General features: G+C 38.1%; 1 protein-coding gene across 1 annotated transcript in view; it reads right to left on the minus strand.

Moving 5' to 3' along the window:
- PLXDC2 (plexin domain containing 2) overlaps positions 1–18,736 on the minus strand; it is a 158,443-nt gene that overhangs the window by 21,560 nt on the left and 118,147 nt on the right. The window contains exons 11-13 of the mRNA XM_009275258.2: positions 12,317–12,377; positions 9,145–9,298; positions 7,703–7,741 (exon numbers count right to left, since the gene is read on the minus strand). Coding sequence (XP_009273533.1) covers positions 7,703–7,741; positions 9,145–9,298; positions 12,317–12,377 — 254 coding nt within the window. The remainder of the gene's footprint in view (positions 1–7,702; positions 7,742–9,144; positions 9,299–12,316; positions 12,378–18,736) is intronic.

Consider the following 18,736-nt stretch of genomic DNA (forward strand, 5'->3'; position numbering starts at 1 on the left):
GGGCTGCAGTTCTTCATGAACTGCTCCAGTGTGGGTCCTTTTCATGGGGTGCAGTCCTTCAGGAACAGACTGTTCCAGAGTGGGTCCCCCATGGGGTCCAAGTCCTGCCAGCAAACCTGCTCCAGCGTGGGCTCCTCTCTCCACAGGTCCACAGATCCTGCCAGGAGCCTGCTCCAGCGCAGGCTTCCCATGGGGTCACAGCTTCCTTTGCGCACATCCACCTGCTCTGGAGTGGGTCCTCCACAGGCTGGAGGTAGATATCTGCTCCACCTTTATCCTCCATGTGCTGCAGGGGGACAGCCTGCCTCACCATGGTCTTCACCATGGGCTGCAGGGGAATCTCTGCTCTGGCGCCTGGAGCACCTCCTCCCCCTCCTTCTTCACTGACCTTGGTGTCTGCAGAATTGTTTCTCTCACATATTCTCAAGCCTCTCTTCTCTGGCTTCAGTTGCTTAGTTTCCCCCCTCCCTTCTTAAACATGTTATCCCAGAGGTGCTAGCACCGTTGCTGATGGGCTCAGCCTTGGCCGGCGGCAGGTCCGTCTTGGAGCCAGCTGGCATTGGCTCTATCGGACATGGGGGAAGCTTCTAGCAGCTTCTCACAGAAGCCACCCCTGTAGCCACCCCCCACCAAAACCTTGCCACGCAAACCCAATACAAGTTGTCATCAGTATTAATTTTAGTTTGAGTCGCTTGAGGCCATTTAAGCCATTACAATACTTAGTAGCATCAAGCAATGGTCATCACAAAGCTCAATATTGTACCACGCCATTTGGCCTGGCAAGACAGCTGACTGTTGCTAAATCCAGAAGAGCAGAAAACTACCAGATTACAAGAATTTCAGTTCAGTCAGCCCATTGACTCCTCTTAACCCTACTGAAAGCAAACACAAGGCCATCAGGTCAAGCAGGTTGTTCCTCTGTAAAGCTGTGTCTAATGCTTCCACAGTTCCTTACCCCCACACCTCCCCCACCTTGTGGAGACAGAACAACTTCAGGTACTTCAGCTTCAATGCAAAATGTACAACTATATTGGTCTTCTTTCACTTGACCTCCATTTTCCCCATCCTTCAGTGACCCACGCACACTGATGTCAAAGATGAGTGAGCAATGTAGAGGAGACTGCAGGAGGCTACTGACTGCAACTACTAGGTTAACTCCATGTAGAATAGGTAGTTAAAAAGGCAGAAGATCACAGGAGCTTTGTGTGCCCTAGCTGTCATACTGCCACAGCACTGTGACAGCAACAGGAACAGATGATGAGATAAAACATTAAGTAACGCAGCCTTGTCTTAAAAGTTTATCCAGTCTATTACATTTAGTCCTCCATAAGATCTCCATTTAGATCTACATGTGGTTTCCATATTAAGCCTTTGAGCTGATATAAAGTCCACAAATTGTACATGTTTAACAAAATCAGTTAAATGTGTGCCTTTACAGCAAAGTCATGACAACTGTAAGAGCAGATACTGTATATCATTTTATATCTGGCTTAGAAAACCAAAGACAAACTAAACTGGTATAATTCAGACTTCAATATAAGTCGAAGTGTCTACACATTGTAGTTCTGGTTTAGCTAAACTGTTTTAACATCATGCTTCTTTAACCTAATGTGGTATATAATGCCTAATATGATGTAAAAATGCCCTTTTTTGCTAGAGGCAGAAAGTGAAATTTGCTTTCTAGGGGATACATTCCAGTGCCACTACTTTGGAAAAACCTCTGCCATTATTTGAGTGACTTTCTGCAGACTGGATTTGTGTTTTTTACATATTCTGTGATGATAGCTGTAATAAGATGATCACAGCAAAATTGGGATGTAGTGGAGATGCAAGAAATTCTGGAAAAGATACAAATGTCTTGTTCTAAGTAACATTTAAGTACAATCCAAAGTACCATGAAACAAACAGAAAATAACACAATTTATTAATGCTACCAATTTAAATGTCCTAAGAATAAAGATTATTAATCCGTGATTCTATTTTTTACCTAGAATGGATGAGTTCAGAACTTTTCATTTGTATTGGCTTTAAAAAACACACATGTAGCCCACTGGCCATTGCGTATAACATGTAGAATACGTTTCTTCCTGTGTCTGATGCACAAGGAAGATGGGAATATTCATATCAGAGGCTGTTGCTTTTCCAAGTTTATGTTCTTGGCTTTGCAAGGCTCTGTTTCAATAAGATATCTGCCAGCAGGCGCTGACGTAGTATCATACTGAACACCAGCAAGTCTGTACATGCTTTCCTTAAGTCACAAGATTTCCTGAGAAGGAAGAACTTGAATGACACTGGGGACATCATTCCATGTTTCTTACAGCAACATACACTTTTTCCTAAGTATAATGCTTTCCTATTCTGGGTGCTACAGCTGAACTTGCAGAAAGCAGTGAGCAGCATTTAGCAAATTGCTTGGGGTCTAAAGTGCAACTTTGATCATGCTTTGATCATACTGAAGAAAACAAGAGAGATCTCTAATGTATCTTAAGACCTGTCTCTAACTAGTGCTGAAAATAGACTGCTGAGAAATGATAGAGGAGGAACAGCTTGGAAATGTTCAGGGAGAAACAGAGAATAAAATGTGGAGATGTTTCAGCATTTCTTAGCTTGTAATCTACAGAGTGAAATACAATATATGGGAAGACTCGCTGACTTATTTGAGTTATATTTTATTTGTTCCCTTTGGAATTTTCCCCCTACCTAAATGCAAGAAAAAGGGTAAAAAATCCCATGAAATCTGTTTACAAGGCTCTTTCTGGTTTATTTGATAATCAAGGTGGCTAATTGTTCTTCTTGAATCTACCTTTCTTCATATTCTTATCCTATTAACACATTTCTAACCATCACCACCTATTTTGCTTATCTCTGTGTGCTGATGCTTTTCTCTACGTTTCTTCTATTTCCATGACTACTGAAACCATTCCAAAGCTGCTCCTTGATAAGAATTTTTTTATACAAGCACAGCATATAGTACAGCATAGATAAAGTAAACTTTATGACAAGTTTTCTCCAAGGAAATCCTTGCTTGCCTAAAACTGTATGAACCCTGCAATTTTAGGGGAACATCAGCAGTTTCGGGTAAGTGGAACATACAGAAGTAAACATATAATTACATGATCCATAACCTAATCCCAACAGGATTTTTGCAATAATGGTAAACCCCTTAAATCCTCCCTTTTTCATGAGAGAAGAATGGAAGAAGAGGTCTGAATCTTGGCCTGCCAGGTTTCTGGACAGGAATGGAAACAGAACACGTTAGCTAAGACACCCTGAAGAGAGTTAACATAAGGAAACCTTGGGTACCTACAGGTAAGATGTCCACTCTTAGCATGTCATTTAGATTTTTCTCTGTAGCTGATAGAGCTAGGCACCTCTGTATAGTAACTTATCCCACTGGGTACTTCTTTTAGGATGACATGAATGACTTCTTCTTGCCTATTGCTTGCCACTGGCTATGAGAAAGGTCTGAAAGAAGAGCTTGTGGCTTTCTGGCTAACACCAGATGAGATGAAGCCTCTGGAAGGTCATTTCCTGTGGCTAGGCCAAGATCTGATGATAAAACAAAGCCATATCTTGTGGATCATATCCCATACAAGGTCCACTTTAAAACATTTTTAAACCACCATGAAGATTAAGTTTAACATTGTTTAATTTAATGTTTTTTTACTTTAAAATTGGAGAGGACTCAGTTAATCTGTAGTGACTTGTTAACCTGAGTTAGCTATTTTGGACTATGTGGTCATAATAATTTTTTGCTATGCCAAAAATATTTGTTTTCCCTAAAAAGTTGGCTTGTCTCTTTGTTGAAATATGTCTCATTTTCTGGATCATTTAGAAACTTAACATATTAGAAAGAAATAAGTTAGATGATTATTAGCAGGCATGAACTAGTGTTCAACATGTTGCAGCTGGAGTTCAGAGTACACAAGAAAAACAGGATTGAGTCTTCTCCATAATTTGTCTAGAATTCTTATGGTAGGAAGAGCTCAGACTGCAATTTTTAAGGGAAATTGAGAAGACAGATGACTAATGGGAGCTAGTTTCCAGGCATAGGGAACTATTAAAAAAAATAGCCTTGGGTAAATTTATTACTGTATGTAAGGTATATAGAAGTACTCTTTTTTCAAAACTTGTGTCTGCGTTTTGGTCATTTCTTACCGAGTTTCATAATCTTTCAAGCTCAAATTAAGCTCTGTATAGCACTAATGTTAATCCTGTACATCACTAATGTTCATATCTAGACCATCTTTGAAAAAGTCCACCCCAGAGTGTAAGCAGCAGGACACAGACATTTCCTAGAACTACATATACCGGGATGGACTTGTTCACAAATAAATAAAATAGCTTTCTCCCTCAGGTAGATGGTTTTTGCATAGCTTTACTTTTTTGTAACAGTAATTTCTGTACATCTTGATGAATGAGAAGTGTGGCAGTTTCTCTGACACTGTTGAACACGCATGCACTTTTCTATTGAGTTATAAAACTGAAGGATTGAGAGGACTCATAGCAATTAAATCATCACAATAAGGTGTCTAAAAAGGTCAAATAAAATGTCTAGATGTGCTGGCCAATCATCTAAATCATCCACCAAAGAGTTCTCAACAGGAAAATACTGCATTATTGTATAGCCACAGCCAATTGCTCACAATTTTTATGAAAAATTAGGCTTTTAAACTGTTTAGTCAGCTGCGTTGTGTTATAAGAAAAACGAAAAAAACAACAGAATCTGCAATTAATAACAAAAATATACATTTGTAGTGCTGGACATATCTTAAAACTTACAAAATACTTGTTATTTTAAAAAGAATTAAGATTTAACAAAAATGTGATTGCATGTCAGCTGTATTTTAAAATGGTTTAGGCATGTATGTATTAGATATCTATCATGTGTCTATGAAGAAAGAAGGAAGACAGAAGAAACAGAAACATGTAAATTTGAAATGTATGTTAAAATATGCCACATAAGATTGTGGGTGAACTACAGCACTAACTTCCAAATTATTTTCTTATATCATTAAAAGGTCAAAGCAGTTCCTGAACTCAAAATTTAATTTAAATTTAGTAGTTGCTTTATAACATTTCATTTCAAAAGTTCCAGGCAGAAGTGAGATGCAGAATTTCTATAGACCCCTTTTGTTGTACCTAACCAGATATTGACTGCTATCATCCAAGGACACATCAAGCTATAGGACGTCATTGATCCAATATAGCTTTGGTTTTCCATTATAAAAGGTTCCCTTTCATTAGAGTTTTAAAGGATCTAGTGTGAGAAAGTAAAGACCCTGTATTCGTGACCTGAAATAATCTACTCTTTATGAAAGGCTGACAAATCACAGAGAATCAAAGAACGCGCCTGCGGCTGCAGAGGTTTTATCTGTGCCTAATCTAGGGGTCACTGGAAAATTCAATGCATAATTGAAGATTCATCAAAAAGAACTTCTCAGATTAAAAGCTACGTTTACTGTGTGAATGAGAAATCCTGGTGTGTTGCTTTGCTTCCGTGTTGTTTGAAGTCAGTTTCTTTTTTTTAAATTTCAAGAATAAAAGAAACAGCTCAAGGAAAATGAATAATCACATCAGGTGCTGGTTTGGCCTGAATTATTTTTTATATAGCAGCATACTATTCTGAGCTGTTCATGAGATGCTCAAGATGGAGAGCTGCCCGGTCCCAGGCCAGCCACCTGCCATGGGGCAATGACTCGCAGGGCAGAGCATGGGTACAGCTCAGCTGGGAACGCGCCTCATGTACAGAGCAGACATGAAATGGGAGAGTGAAGTGCTGACTGATTCACCTTGTCTATTGATCTTTAAGAGCACTGAAGCACTTCTCACAACAAAATAAAAAGCGATCTGATTTCAAGAAGAATAAGAGAAAGAAAGGTTCAGGGACATTGCCATAGAAAAAATGCCTAAAAGTACCACCCTGAGTTTATAGATGACCTTATTCCAAGGGACCACTTATGTGTCAAAGCTATGTCAAACAACGATACTGCCAACAAATGGACAATTCAATGCCCAGTACTGCATGTGACCAGCTATGCTGTGGTTAGGGACAGCAAAATGACAGAGGAGCGACTGGCGAAGAGGGGGATGGCAACTGCCTCCTGTGGAGTCAGCAGATCTCTAATTTGAGGGATGGAGAAAATAATGGCTGAATATTACTGAAAAACAAATGACAAAACCAGACCAAAATGCTAAGTGGCATCTGCACACCGTGTCTTTTCAAAACTTGAACAATTCTCTGCAAGGGCGCTGAGAGACCACTATGTTCAGCTGTCCTGACCCACTGCACCTGGGACCTCTGCCCATGCGGTTGGGGACTCCATGTAAGCTCAAGCTCAAGCCGAAGCTATGCTGTAGGTGAACCGGTAGTCAGCCCCATCTTTGATCTTGTCTCCTGGACCAACCTTGGATCTACGCTGAAGGTAGCTTGTCTCCATTACTGTCCCTGGCCGTGTCTCCTTGGATGGACCTTGGAGCTGTGTTGTAGCCTTATCTCTGGCCCCATTGCTTTTTGCTGCTGACCAGACTCCTTGCATGGACCTGGCTCATGACCTCACCTTCTCTGGGACTGCTGACGGGAGCTGCTTCCTTTGGTCCTTGCCTGAGCTGTGCTGCTGGCTGCTGTGCCTCGCCTGCTCCCTTGCTGCTCCCAGCCTTGCCTTGCCAACCTGGCTTCCTGCCTTGATCCCGGGCCTGCCTCATCACTGCAGACGCAGCTGATTGTCACTAGTCTGCGGCTGACCCCGGCTGCTGCACCTGAGCTGCTGAACTCACCCTGCGCCCTGCCCGTGCCTGCTGCCACGCTTGCTGCCGGTTCCCCTGCCCCTGGGGGAAGCTCGGTGCTCCCTGTCCAGAGGAAAGGCAATCAAAGCCAATAATATTCCCCTTTATATCAGTGGAAATATAATTTATTTCAATTTGCTCAGCAAATCATCCTCTGCTTTGATAGACCATTCCGAAGCCCACAGAAATCAACATAAATCTTTCTTTCTCCTCAGCAAGCTCTACATCAACAGCGAATACAGAGTCAGCCTACATCTAATGACCCAGTCCTATTCTAACTAACAGCAAAATTCTCATCAACTTCAAGGGAGAAGGAACAAAACTCAGGTCTCAGTCCCTGAACCCACAAAGAAGATGACAAAAGCAGTCCCCTGCAGGTCCTCACTTAACAGAGGCCTTTATCAGTAAGACAAGGTGATCTTATTAACTTGCAAGGGGAATGTGCATGGAGAAATACAGGATCTTTGCTAGTACAGAGACATAGATATAAAATGGATATGTTTATTAACAAAATGTCATGTAATAATTCACTACTATGAATGAGTTTATAACACAATATTATTATTTAGAACTAGCATCATATCTTCTCTTAACAGAGTTAAATAATACCGTATTATTATAATACAGTTAATAACTGTATTAATACAGTTAAACATTTTCTTAATATGTCCATATTTGGAAGTTAATTAAACCTGCTGTTTTATTAAAGAGTTATAAAGAGAGTTGTAAATGATTAATTTACTAAGCAGTTGCTAAGCTTATTTGCCCTGCTGCTCTTCGACATAGATGTGGAAGGCTGAAGTCCTTTGAGAGTCTGGTAAAAGCTATTTCTACAATCTGATTTTGATTAATGAAGTTCAGTGGATAATTTGACAAACTACAGACATTATTTACAGACAAAAAAATCATCTCTTACCTCCATTGTCTTTTAGGTGCAGTGCTATCTTGGTGTCATCTATAAAGGAAATTCAAAGTTAGTTGTAGGAAAATGCATTTTTCTAAGTCATAAGTCATTTAGGAATGACTTTCTAATGTCAAAGAAATTTCACAATTAGGACAGTATTTGGTACTCAACTCAATGAGAGTTAGATTGTGGTGTTCTTACTTACACTAAGCAATGCTTTACTTCCTTACTACTAAAAAAACATTTATGAGAGTGTTACAGTGTAACAGAGGATTCAAAATACTGGTAAATAAGGGTCTGTCTCATAACACTTACAAATAATTCATTTATGTTACATGGTCATACATAGCTTGAGCATTCTATCATATTAAGGACTATATGAACCAATATATGACAATAGAATAAAACAATGACTTAGTTCCTCTTCCAAGAATCATGAAGAGGTCTACCAGTTTTAAATCCTATTTATTTCCATATTCCTCTTCTTGTTGTGAGCTTTAATGAACAAAATGCCAGGGAATAATGCTGCTAATGCAGTCCAAATCCTGCACCAACAGTTTGTAAACTTCTCTTGCTGCAAACAAAACCAGCCTTTCTTATCAGTAGATTCTCGCCTTGAAATGCCTCCAGTTCAAATTTTCCTGTCACAGGCCACTTAAAAAATCTGCCTGTACCTGGTACTTTTTCTTGTCTTAACATACAATTCCAATAGAAAACTCCCCCCTTTCCTTTTATAGATGCTAAGATGCTATTTGATTATTCTGGGTTAGCTTTTCTACCCAGCCGAATTTTCCCTAGAAGCAGAAAAGCAGGATATCTCAACCACAGAAAGGCAAGATTTAAGCAGCCAGTGGAACAAGGGTAAGAACTGACACACCATCGCTTAACCTGGTTAATTTGATTCAGAAGCCTATAGAAACTATTTCACAACAGTGAGCACTATATGAAAAGAACAGTGTCAACTGACTGAAAAAAAGTAAACAGGCAAATTTCAAAGAGGTTTTTAATTTGGGTTACCTCTAATTTTCATCTGGCTAAATAGAATATGCAAAGGGATTCAAAATTCATTACGTCTGTGACGGGAGTTTCTTCACTAACTTTAGCAGGGCCCTCTCCATCTACTATTTCAACAGGTTTTGGACTATGGCCTGATGGTTAAAAGAACACAAACAACTCACTGTAACCACAAGTTCTCCAGAAGTCTGCCTGGCTTGCCCATGCGCCCCCAGCACTGCCCCCTCCTCCAGCACTCATCCCCTTTGCACCTTACTGTTGCAAGAGCAAGTTGCAATTTAAAAGCAGTAGCAGATATTGCCTTGACTGCAATTCCCTACTCCTTCCACTGCCTCAAAGAGAAAAGATCAACATGAACACATACTTAAAGGAATTAAATTTCTTTTAGACTTGTAAATGACATGTTTGCACTATAGAATAATGCAGTGTATACAATTCACCTTCTGTGGGCAGGCTAGTTGGCAGGTGGGAAGTGGTGGACCCTCTCGTGGTCGTTAAAACTCTGAACTTTGTGGTGGTTGGCAGAAGGGTGGTGGTGGAGTACGGAGGTGTTTCAGTTGTGTCTATATTCTTCTCACAAATCTTATCTTTTGACTGTTGGGAAACAACAGAAACAAAGACGAGAAAATTAATTCTCAGTGGAGACTGTCACTGAATGAAGAATTTAAGCATGGACAAGCTGTCAGGATAAAAAGAATGCAAATGGAAACACTAAATCAAGGAATTTCAAGAGCTTTTCTTTTTTTTTTTTTCCTTTGAAGTGCTCTACACAGCATTCAGCAACATATATTTTTCATTTAGCTGCAAAACTTACAACCCTCAATTGTTAATGACAAGGTTTCAAAGTCAGCCCTGAATGCCAAACATGTTATTTCCCCCAATCATATTTTAACATCTAAGATTATCATTCAGATTTTCACTCTTCTATTGTGAATGCTCACTGCTATTGGTCTGGATGCCATAACACAGGTTTAAAAAGATATGTGGGAATTAAATTGCAGCTCTTCAGAGTGAGTAATGTGTAGTTAACTGGAACATTTAATTAGGCTTTACATGCAGTTATCACAGAAGAATATGCATATATGTGTAAAATGCGTGCATGTATTCAGCCTGTAGAATATTTATAGACCACACTATAGAGCAACACATTCACTATATGCCTATTAATTCTATATAATATTAAAATTTCACATATTATATGTGTATATAACATAAAATTATATAAAAGTATTATAAACTATAAACTATAATAATCATACAAATGATTATATTATATTAGCATACCATAAATAATATTCACCAACATATAATAATTTAAGTGTTATTTTCATGGGCAAATAGTTCGATACAAAACTCGAGTAATTTTTTCTTTTTTTTTAAAATTCTGGACACAGTTAAAATTCTGCAGGTGTGATGAATATTTTCTTTTATGGCTCACACAGTTTTGCAGGAAAATACATCCAAATAACCAGCAGCAAATATGGCAACTGCCTGTAACTCCTGCTGTCCCCACTCATTTTAATGAGAAGTGAGATCCCACAAAGCATGTTCTGGCTGTCAAAACCCAGTGGGTGCTGTCTTTCTTTTAATATGTATGGGTATTTTATTGTCCTTTGTTTTACAACAAAAAATGTATTACATTTAAAAAAGCTACCAGTATCAGCAGTATAGCTATTCTTTAAATTTCTTCATGTTTTAGCTTGAAAACCACTGTTAATTTCACTGATGCAATTTAATAAAAATTTAGCTCAAAATCTATATTACAGAGAAGGAAACATTACTATGAGAATCCTCATTATTCATCCTCTTGAATGAATGCATCTAAAATTAACCTCTGTGTACTAATTATTGATCCTTCATTGAACTCCAGCAGTCAGCTCAGGCATCATTCTGGAAGATGCTAAGTAAGCTGTTACTTCTACTCCAGAGAGCCTGAAAGCTGGGCTGTGAGCAGCAATCAAGTAGCCTGAAACTGTGCAAATCAAACTATTAGTTTCTCAGATACACTTAGCGTACCAATAATTTCCTCTCAGATCATGTAGTAAGCCTTGGAGCACTAGTTGAGTTGAAACAAGAAGGGAGAAGCAGAATGGGATGCTACTGTCATGCAGAGAGCAGTTTTTGGATAACTTCATCTACAGGCACAAGTGAGTCCTAGCTGGTTATAATCTGGATTAAAGCAATACAAAGCTTGTGCACTATAACAACAAATACTCCCAGTAACTTTTATTTTATGTTCTTGAAAAGGTTGTCCTCCACAGACAAAAAATCTCACAGAAATTCCATTCTGAAATCAGCAGTGTACAAACTGCAAAGCTGAAGCTTCAAGCCCATGTAACAAGGCAGTGTGTAGGATGCAGTTATTTTGCAATTACAGTTATAAGAAAAAGAAGTCTTCCATCAGACTGGATTTATATCATTACTTCTCTTTGCTTCTACTGAGAATAAAACAGAATGTGCTTTTCTAACTAGACACTTGGGGCTACATTTTGTCCTCAGTTTCACCTGACATTACACTTCAGAAGGGCTATGCTGGTGAAACTCATGACAGAATTCAGCCCTTTCAGCCAAAATGGAAAAGTAACTGTTTTTTTATGGCCATCAGGAGATTTAAGTGTCATAAATTAATTTGTTCCTGTTACCGCACTCCCCAAATGAAAAAAACAGCCACAAAAAAGAACCCTCAAACCAAAAAGCCTTCTAAAGGGAGGACATTGGGAAAGAACCAGCAGTAAGGTATTTACATACATGTCTTGAAAATGAACTGCTCTGGTCCAGGATTACCCTGAGTACCTCTTTTAGAGGAGGCCCGTAGTCCCTGTTTGACAGTCCACCACTACCACAGTCAGATATCTTTCTCGTTCTCTCACTGCCTCTCCAGGAAAGGACATCGAAATGCCTTGTAGTTGTTTGTTTGGTTTTTTTTTTAAATATCTTTGAATTAATACATGTCTTGAAAATGAACTGCTCTGGTCCAGGATTACCCTGAGTACCTCTTTTAGAGGAGGCCCGTAGTCCCTGTTTGACAGTCCACCACTACCACAGTCAGATATCTTTCTCGTTCTCTCACTGCCTCTCCAGGAAAGGACATCGAAATGCCTTGTAGTTGTTTGTTTGGTTTTTTTTTTAAATATCTTTGAATTAATCTATGCAATTTCTTCTCTACTAAATGATTTGGGCAGATTTCATAACCAAAATGCAAGACATGCAATGCCTGTTTTTCACTTGAGACTGCTCTGGCAGAGGGTTTTCTGAGATGAGGAACATCACAGTTTCTTCCCCTTTTCTGGCAAGAATCAGAGATCTAAGAGAAAAACAGTGCAGGGACATTGTTTTGGGGCAGGCTTTCTGGTATTTTTATATTTTATTTAAAGTATTTTCTCAGAGACAAAATTTTTATTTCATGTCCATTTTATTCCCTGAAATGGGGAGTGAAATTGCTCAGTCTATTTTTCTTTATCATGCCTTACAGCATGTCCACTGAATGATAAAGATAAATATAGCATGTCTTTGGCCTTGAAACCATGCTTCATAATATGAAGAATTTAATCAAAAACATCATAAGTATATAAATGGCCTCTGATGGGCTGAGGATGTAAACTACTCACATACCTCTTCAGGGCAGCCACTGTCTACCCAATCTTGCCGGTGACGGTCAAATCCACTGGAGCATCTTTAAATGATGAAATAGATAGAAGTTGTCCAGATGGAAATAGGAGGAAAACAAGAACAAGAAAGGAAGGGAGAGGAGGAGAGAATGACAGAGAGAATAAGTAAATGATGTGATTTATTTTAAAATCCGTGTGATTTATGTGGTATTACTTTTATTCAAGAGGCTGTTGCTTGCAATATGAGTCAATCATTTAATCCACCTCAGTGAAATACATTTCAATGAATGAGTTATTATTTTAAGTGGGTTTTTTTTTAATTTATAGTTTTTAAATAGGAATGTCTCCCTTCCACTAGATAATTATTCTTAAGACTGCACTGAGCCATAGCATTTTTAAGTTTGATATCAGCCATATGGATGTAAATTGGTTTAATTATTTCTGTCCAGACTCCTTAGCCAGGAAAATTTAATCCCACAAAGGATGTAGTGAACCAGTCACTCACTGCTTTTGTCAGGCAAGGTGATCTGAGACATCAAGATACACATATAACAATGCAATCAATATTCACAGATTTAGATAACAGCTCCTCTGAACAGCCTTCATGACAATTAGAGAATACTATACAGCTGCTTCTACCTCCTCAGTAGCTACAGAAAACTTAAGTTGCATGCATATTTCTTATCAAATTAGGTGAGGTTAATAACCTGCTTGCAATATCCTTTCTCATTTGCAATGTGTAGCGAAGAAATTTTAAAACAACTTGTAACACTTTAATATAATGATTCCCCTGGCAATCCCCATCTTACAAGTGTTATCGGTGCTTATACAGTAACGTAGGGTTTCCTAGAGAACAGGTAGCATTACAAATAGAAAGCATTATTAAAATGACAAGCAAATAACTAAACCATGATGTCCGACTTTGAAAGAGATTCTCTCCAGTTAGGGTTTTTAAATTTTTTTGGTTTTGTTTTTGTTTTCTGCATTCATTTCGTGTAGTATTTTGTTATGGGACAGGATGATGTAATTTGGCATCAATGGTCGTAACTTACCTGACTGTATGGCAAATAACTTTCTCACTGTCTTTTAATAAGACTAGGCAAGCAAATAAGACCACTGTTATGGTTAGCTGTATTTATGGGGTAATTTTTTGTTCTCAATGAACTGAAAGATGCCAAGACATGCCAAGTACTACCCTACTTCAACCAAGGTAAACAGGTGCATTTGGGAGAATGGAACAGTGGAATAATTTTTATAGTAGGGGAGGACGTTACAAAAGGATGTAAACAATGTTAACAACACACTTGGGATAATAAACTTCTCCATATAGTTATTCTGAGCAGAATCTACTATGTCTTTGACAAAAGATTTTGAGAAAATGTTGATTCTCTTGTTAGTTGTACTTGCACTGATCCACATTCCATCATTTGCAATGTTACTAAAAAAGATACCCCAACCCTAACGGGTGTCAATTATCACTCACTCTATAGCAGCTGACTTTTCCAAAAACCTATTGCAGTGAAGAAAAAAGGTGCCCAAACCAGAAATGTATTCCAGAGAAATACAGAGATCTCCTTCGCAATGCATGGGAATAAAGTTTTTTCTTCTTGCTGAAGGGTGAGTGAATCAGTGCTATGCTGGGAGCTCAGTGTTGCCTCCTCATCTTTGGGGTGTTCTGTCTCCATGAATGTTTGAGAGAACAAGGAGGACCTTGCTAAGCAGAAAGAAATGATGATGTGACATGCCAGGTATGAATAAAACATATTTTTTTGAAGTCTCAGTCTCTCCTACTTTTCTCTAACTTTTGAAGAGCTTCATTAGCAACTTCTGTGCCCATCTTGAAGGAGAACTGGACTAATTTTCAGAGGTACTGAATACTCACAAACACATTACATTTCAGTCATACTGCTCTGTCTAAAATCTAATGGGTTTGAGGATATTCTGTACATCTGAAAATCAAGCCCAGTGTTTAGTGTGACATCAAGTCACTCCATAAATTCCTACAAAAGAGGCAACTACTGCAGTTACATATCCATGCTAATTCAAACCCAACTGTACTTAGACCTAGTAGGGATTAATGACCTTTTATCTTAGATTTTATCTTGTATCTAAATGGTGTCAAACTTAAGGCTCCAAAGATTAAATGAATAAAAGCTTATCCCAGGTGCACTCATTTACAGTTCTTAAGTCTTTTCTGACAAACAACTGAAATACGGTGGCAAGTAACATTGCTGGGGTTGATTTTTCCCCAGGAATTAACAAACCACCAAAAGTTGAATGCAACATGCAAGGACTTGGAATCGCTCTTTCAAACATCTGAGACACTCTTCAGATGACCCTACCTTAAAGAAAAATACATTAAACCCTGGACACTGTTTATTTAACATTTCCTATTGATGCAATGGTGAGTCCAAAAAATATTATCAGAAAGCAGCTTTACCAGGAACTAGATAGGCTTCAAGCAAACATGTTTGTGAACTTCCTTTGAGGCGTGTGTCAATGACACGTCAGCTGTAGCAGATACTATCCTTGCTGCATCGTAGCAGATACTATCATTGCTCCGTCATTGAGTTAGAATTCTGGGAACTGTCATTTCAGTGCACCACCCGCTCTACCGACTGCATTTTTAAGACCTTCATCTAGTAGCATGGTGATAATTCCCTGTTGCCATTAAAACATTGGAGCAGATTTGATTAGCTATGCCATTTATGCCATCTGTCAACATGGCGATTTTATAACAACTGAAATCAGCTCCTAGCAAAGCAATAACAAAGATATTCTAGGAAATGAGAATAGGGACGTTCATGAAATGTAAGGAATTTCAGGATTTCTGTGGAACTCAGGAGAGTATTGGTTCAGGGAGCAAAGGGAGAATTAAAGTCTCTGCATGTATAGCAATGATGATTTGGTATAACTAATGCAGCTGAATCTGGGTAACAAGAAAGATGTCAGAATCCTTTCAGTGAACTGTACATAGGCAGAAAGGAGATGTAGATGTCATCAGATCTACCAGATGCCATTTACCTCTATTTGGCAGAGAATATTTAATGACAAGAAGTGTCCATTCAGTGCATGAGCTGAAATGCTTTGCTTCTCTTTTAAGAGAGTTCAATGAGGTTTAATAATAATAATAATAAATTAGATACCCTGTATACAGAAAATTTACCAAGGTTTAACCTGCAAAAGCTAAAAACATAATGGAAAATTATCAGGAAGGAAAGGAACAAAGTCTGGATGGAAAAATCTTTTCACCAGGTTGAGCTGGTACAAAACAATCAAGAGCATTAAAATGCACAACGTGTGTCCTTTAAACCAACTATTCCCTAGGGTTTTTTTGCCAGGATATCTGTAACAGCATGAAGAACAACATGAAGAATGGATTTCTGAAAACTGAAAGGCACTCCAGAAATCTGAAATGATTTCTTAAATACCATGTAATTACTCAACTCAGTTAAAATGTTTATTAACTCCTCTAAATAAAAGGTTAACCTGGAAAATTAAATAGAAAATCAAACAGCTGTTTGAATTACTAAAAAAAGAATTTGAATATTTTAAAGTGGAATTTCTTTCCAAGCTGAGGTAGATAGGAAATAAAATATAAAAATAAATATATATATAAAATATATATTTAAAAAAATAAAAATACTGGAAGCCTTCAACTTTGTGTCTGTCCAACTGAAAAAAACCCTAATCATAGAGTGATTTTTGGAGGAAAAAAAGGACTATCTTTGTGCTCAGTCTGGCTTTGCCTCCCTTTACCTCAGAACAGACTCCATTTTGGTTCCTCCATCCTTTGAATATCACTTCCTTGTCACACTGTGCTGTCTGGGAAAAGACTGTATTTTCCTCCTCTTGTCACACTGCGCTGTCTGGGAAAAGACTGTATTTTCCTCCCTTTGTTATTTTCCACTTTCCCTTGTCACAAATGCAGAACTATCACAGCTCGAAGTGCTTATGAAGTTCATGTGAAGTGTCACTGTGAGTGACTGTGGTATGAATTTGTAAAGTATTTGAATGGTATTTGTGCTTAGCATCTAGCTCAATACATCTAATCATGTATCTGAATTCAAGCATAAATGTGTTGTCTGTATTCATCCTTTACTTAAAGACATTGCTTAATTAAACTGTACTTCAGAATAGGATGACAATTTGAATTGTTAGAAGAGGATTTGCTCCCACCTTGCTGTTACAAGGTAAGAATAGATAAGATGATTTGCTTAATACAAGGATTTTAAACATACAGCACTACCAACAGCCTGTGCTATTTTAATGTTTATGAAAAATTCAAATGTAATTACTAAGGCATGGTTAATACTTGATGCAGCATATCTGTGTCTGCAGCACTGAATTCCATCATTGTCTTAACATGGTGTGCCTCTCAAAATTTCCAACATTCAGGTGATGATAAGGAGGATCAGAGAGTGGCACAAATTTCAGCAGGCAATCTTCAACCTGATGATGGTTCCACAATTTTATGGGACAGAAAGTTTGGAAAAATATAGCTACATGTTCTGTAAAGTACTCCTGCAATATCATGTAAACAGAGAAGTGAAAAGATGTTAAAAAAAGCTGTTATTTTACAGTAAAAGAGATTGGTTATGAGTAAGACTTGATATTTGTAACTCTGACACAACATATGAATAGGCAGTAGGAAATAAGGACTCCCACAGGGAATTCTTGCTGTTGGAAGAGCCTAAGAATAAAAGTGGGCTAAAAGAAATAAGTTTTATTGCCAATTCAACTAGAAAGAAAGGAAAAAATCCTAGTTAAAGTGAGACTTGGCAGAGTTCTGATTAAAGAATAATAGGAAGATATTTTCTATAATCTTAATGTCAGTTACAACAACAAAGAAAAGATGCTGAAAAGCACATAAAGAATAAAAAAGAAGCTTTTGCTAAAGGCTCTGCTTTGAATAACTAGAAGGAAAATGAAAGTGTAAGAGGAGGGCCCTAGAGTCAAATTTACGAGATTATGGTATCAGAATTTCCATCAGATTCAGCAGAAAATAGTAACAATCAAACACGTTCTCTGGGAAGGAGCCACACTGAAATTAGTCTCTGGTACTAGATTACGTTCTCCACTGCCTTTGACTTTGTGCATTTATACCTGCACAAAGTGGGTATAAAGAGCTAACAGCAACAGAAGTTAGCAGAGAATTCTGATCTGTTGGCAATGCTACCTGTTTTGCACACAAGAAATGACTCAGGGTTCGAGGCAAAGAGCTCTGAAGCACTACTGGGTGTACTTCACATTCTTGTTGATGATCCCGACTAGCATAATTAACCCCCCTTTCTCACCTTTACATGATTGTCTGAACTATTTTCTATCTTTGAAGATTCAAAATGATCTCTTCAATGTTAGGGTGGATGCTCCCATGATTTTACACTTTTTTCCCAATATTACATGTTACATTCCCTTATGGTTAAACAAATAAAAGTGAGTGGCCAGCTGTATTTTGAAAACTGCTTTATAATGCTTTACACTGACAACCTCAGAAGTACAGTTAGCCTCACATACCCATTGCTTTGTCTCTTGTTTTTAAAAGAAAAATATGAAGGTCACCTTTGGAGAAAATATTTCCTTTTCCACTTTAGAGATGAGGAAATAGAGCATAGGAGACATGAAATGATTCAGCTGAGATAACACAGAATTCCGTAACAAAACCTAGAGTTAAGCCCAGATTTTCTGAAAACCAGATGAGCATACACTAATTCATAGCTCCTATGCTTCCCATAGTACTCCCAGACATACGAATTGTAGAACTGGGAATGCTATTGAAAAACATCATCTCAAGTGACATGCAGCAAGGCACAGATCTCATTCACACATTGGCCGAGCTCCCTTTTTTATTCATACACTTTTACTAGGATTTTTCTCATTTATAAAAAAAAACAGTGATAACATTAACAACTAGTAGAGTCCTTAGGACAGAATGAAAGTGGCCTGGTGCCTACAGATAGTATGAAATAGGGCCATTTACGTTTCTGTTATCACACATGAACCCCCAGCAATGGTGCAATACATAACACGGCTGTTTCAGTACTAGTGGGCATTAGCATCTGAGCTGCTAGAAAGAGAAGTGCAGAGATGTTTTGGTTAGGCTAAGTTACTGCTCTTGTTATATCTCATTCACAAATCTAAAAAGCAAGAAATCAAAGGTAGCAGGAGCTACGACAGGAGAAGGCATAACGTGTTAAACTGACTCTACATAAGCCAATGTTTATATGCTTATAAAGGTATGCCAACAAAACAGGAGAGCATTCTGCACAAAGGACATAAACAGTTTTGAAATTGCATATTCATACTACGGCATTTGTGGAAAGTATGGATGAATTTGGGTTAAGAAAAACACCTGCTGTAAAGGCTCAGTGAATTCTTCAGCTAGAGAGCAAAAGAAAGGAAGGACATGAATCATCCTCTGACT

This window comes from Aptenodytes forsteri, unplaced genomic scaffold, assembly GCF_000699145.1.
Source record: "Aptenodytes forsteri isolate BGI_AS27 unplaced genomic scaffold, ASM69914v1 Scaffold336, whole genome shotgun sequence".
In the NCBI taxonomy this organism is placed as follows: Eukaryota; Metazoa; Chordata; class Aves; order Sphenisciformes; family Spheniscidae; genus Aptenodytes; species Aptenodytes forsteri.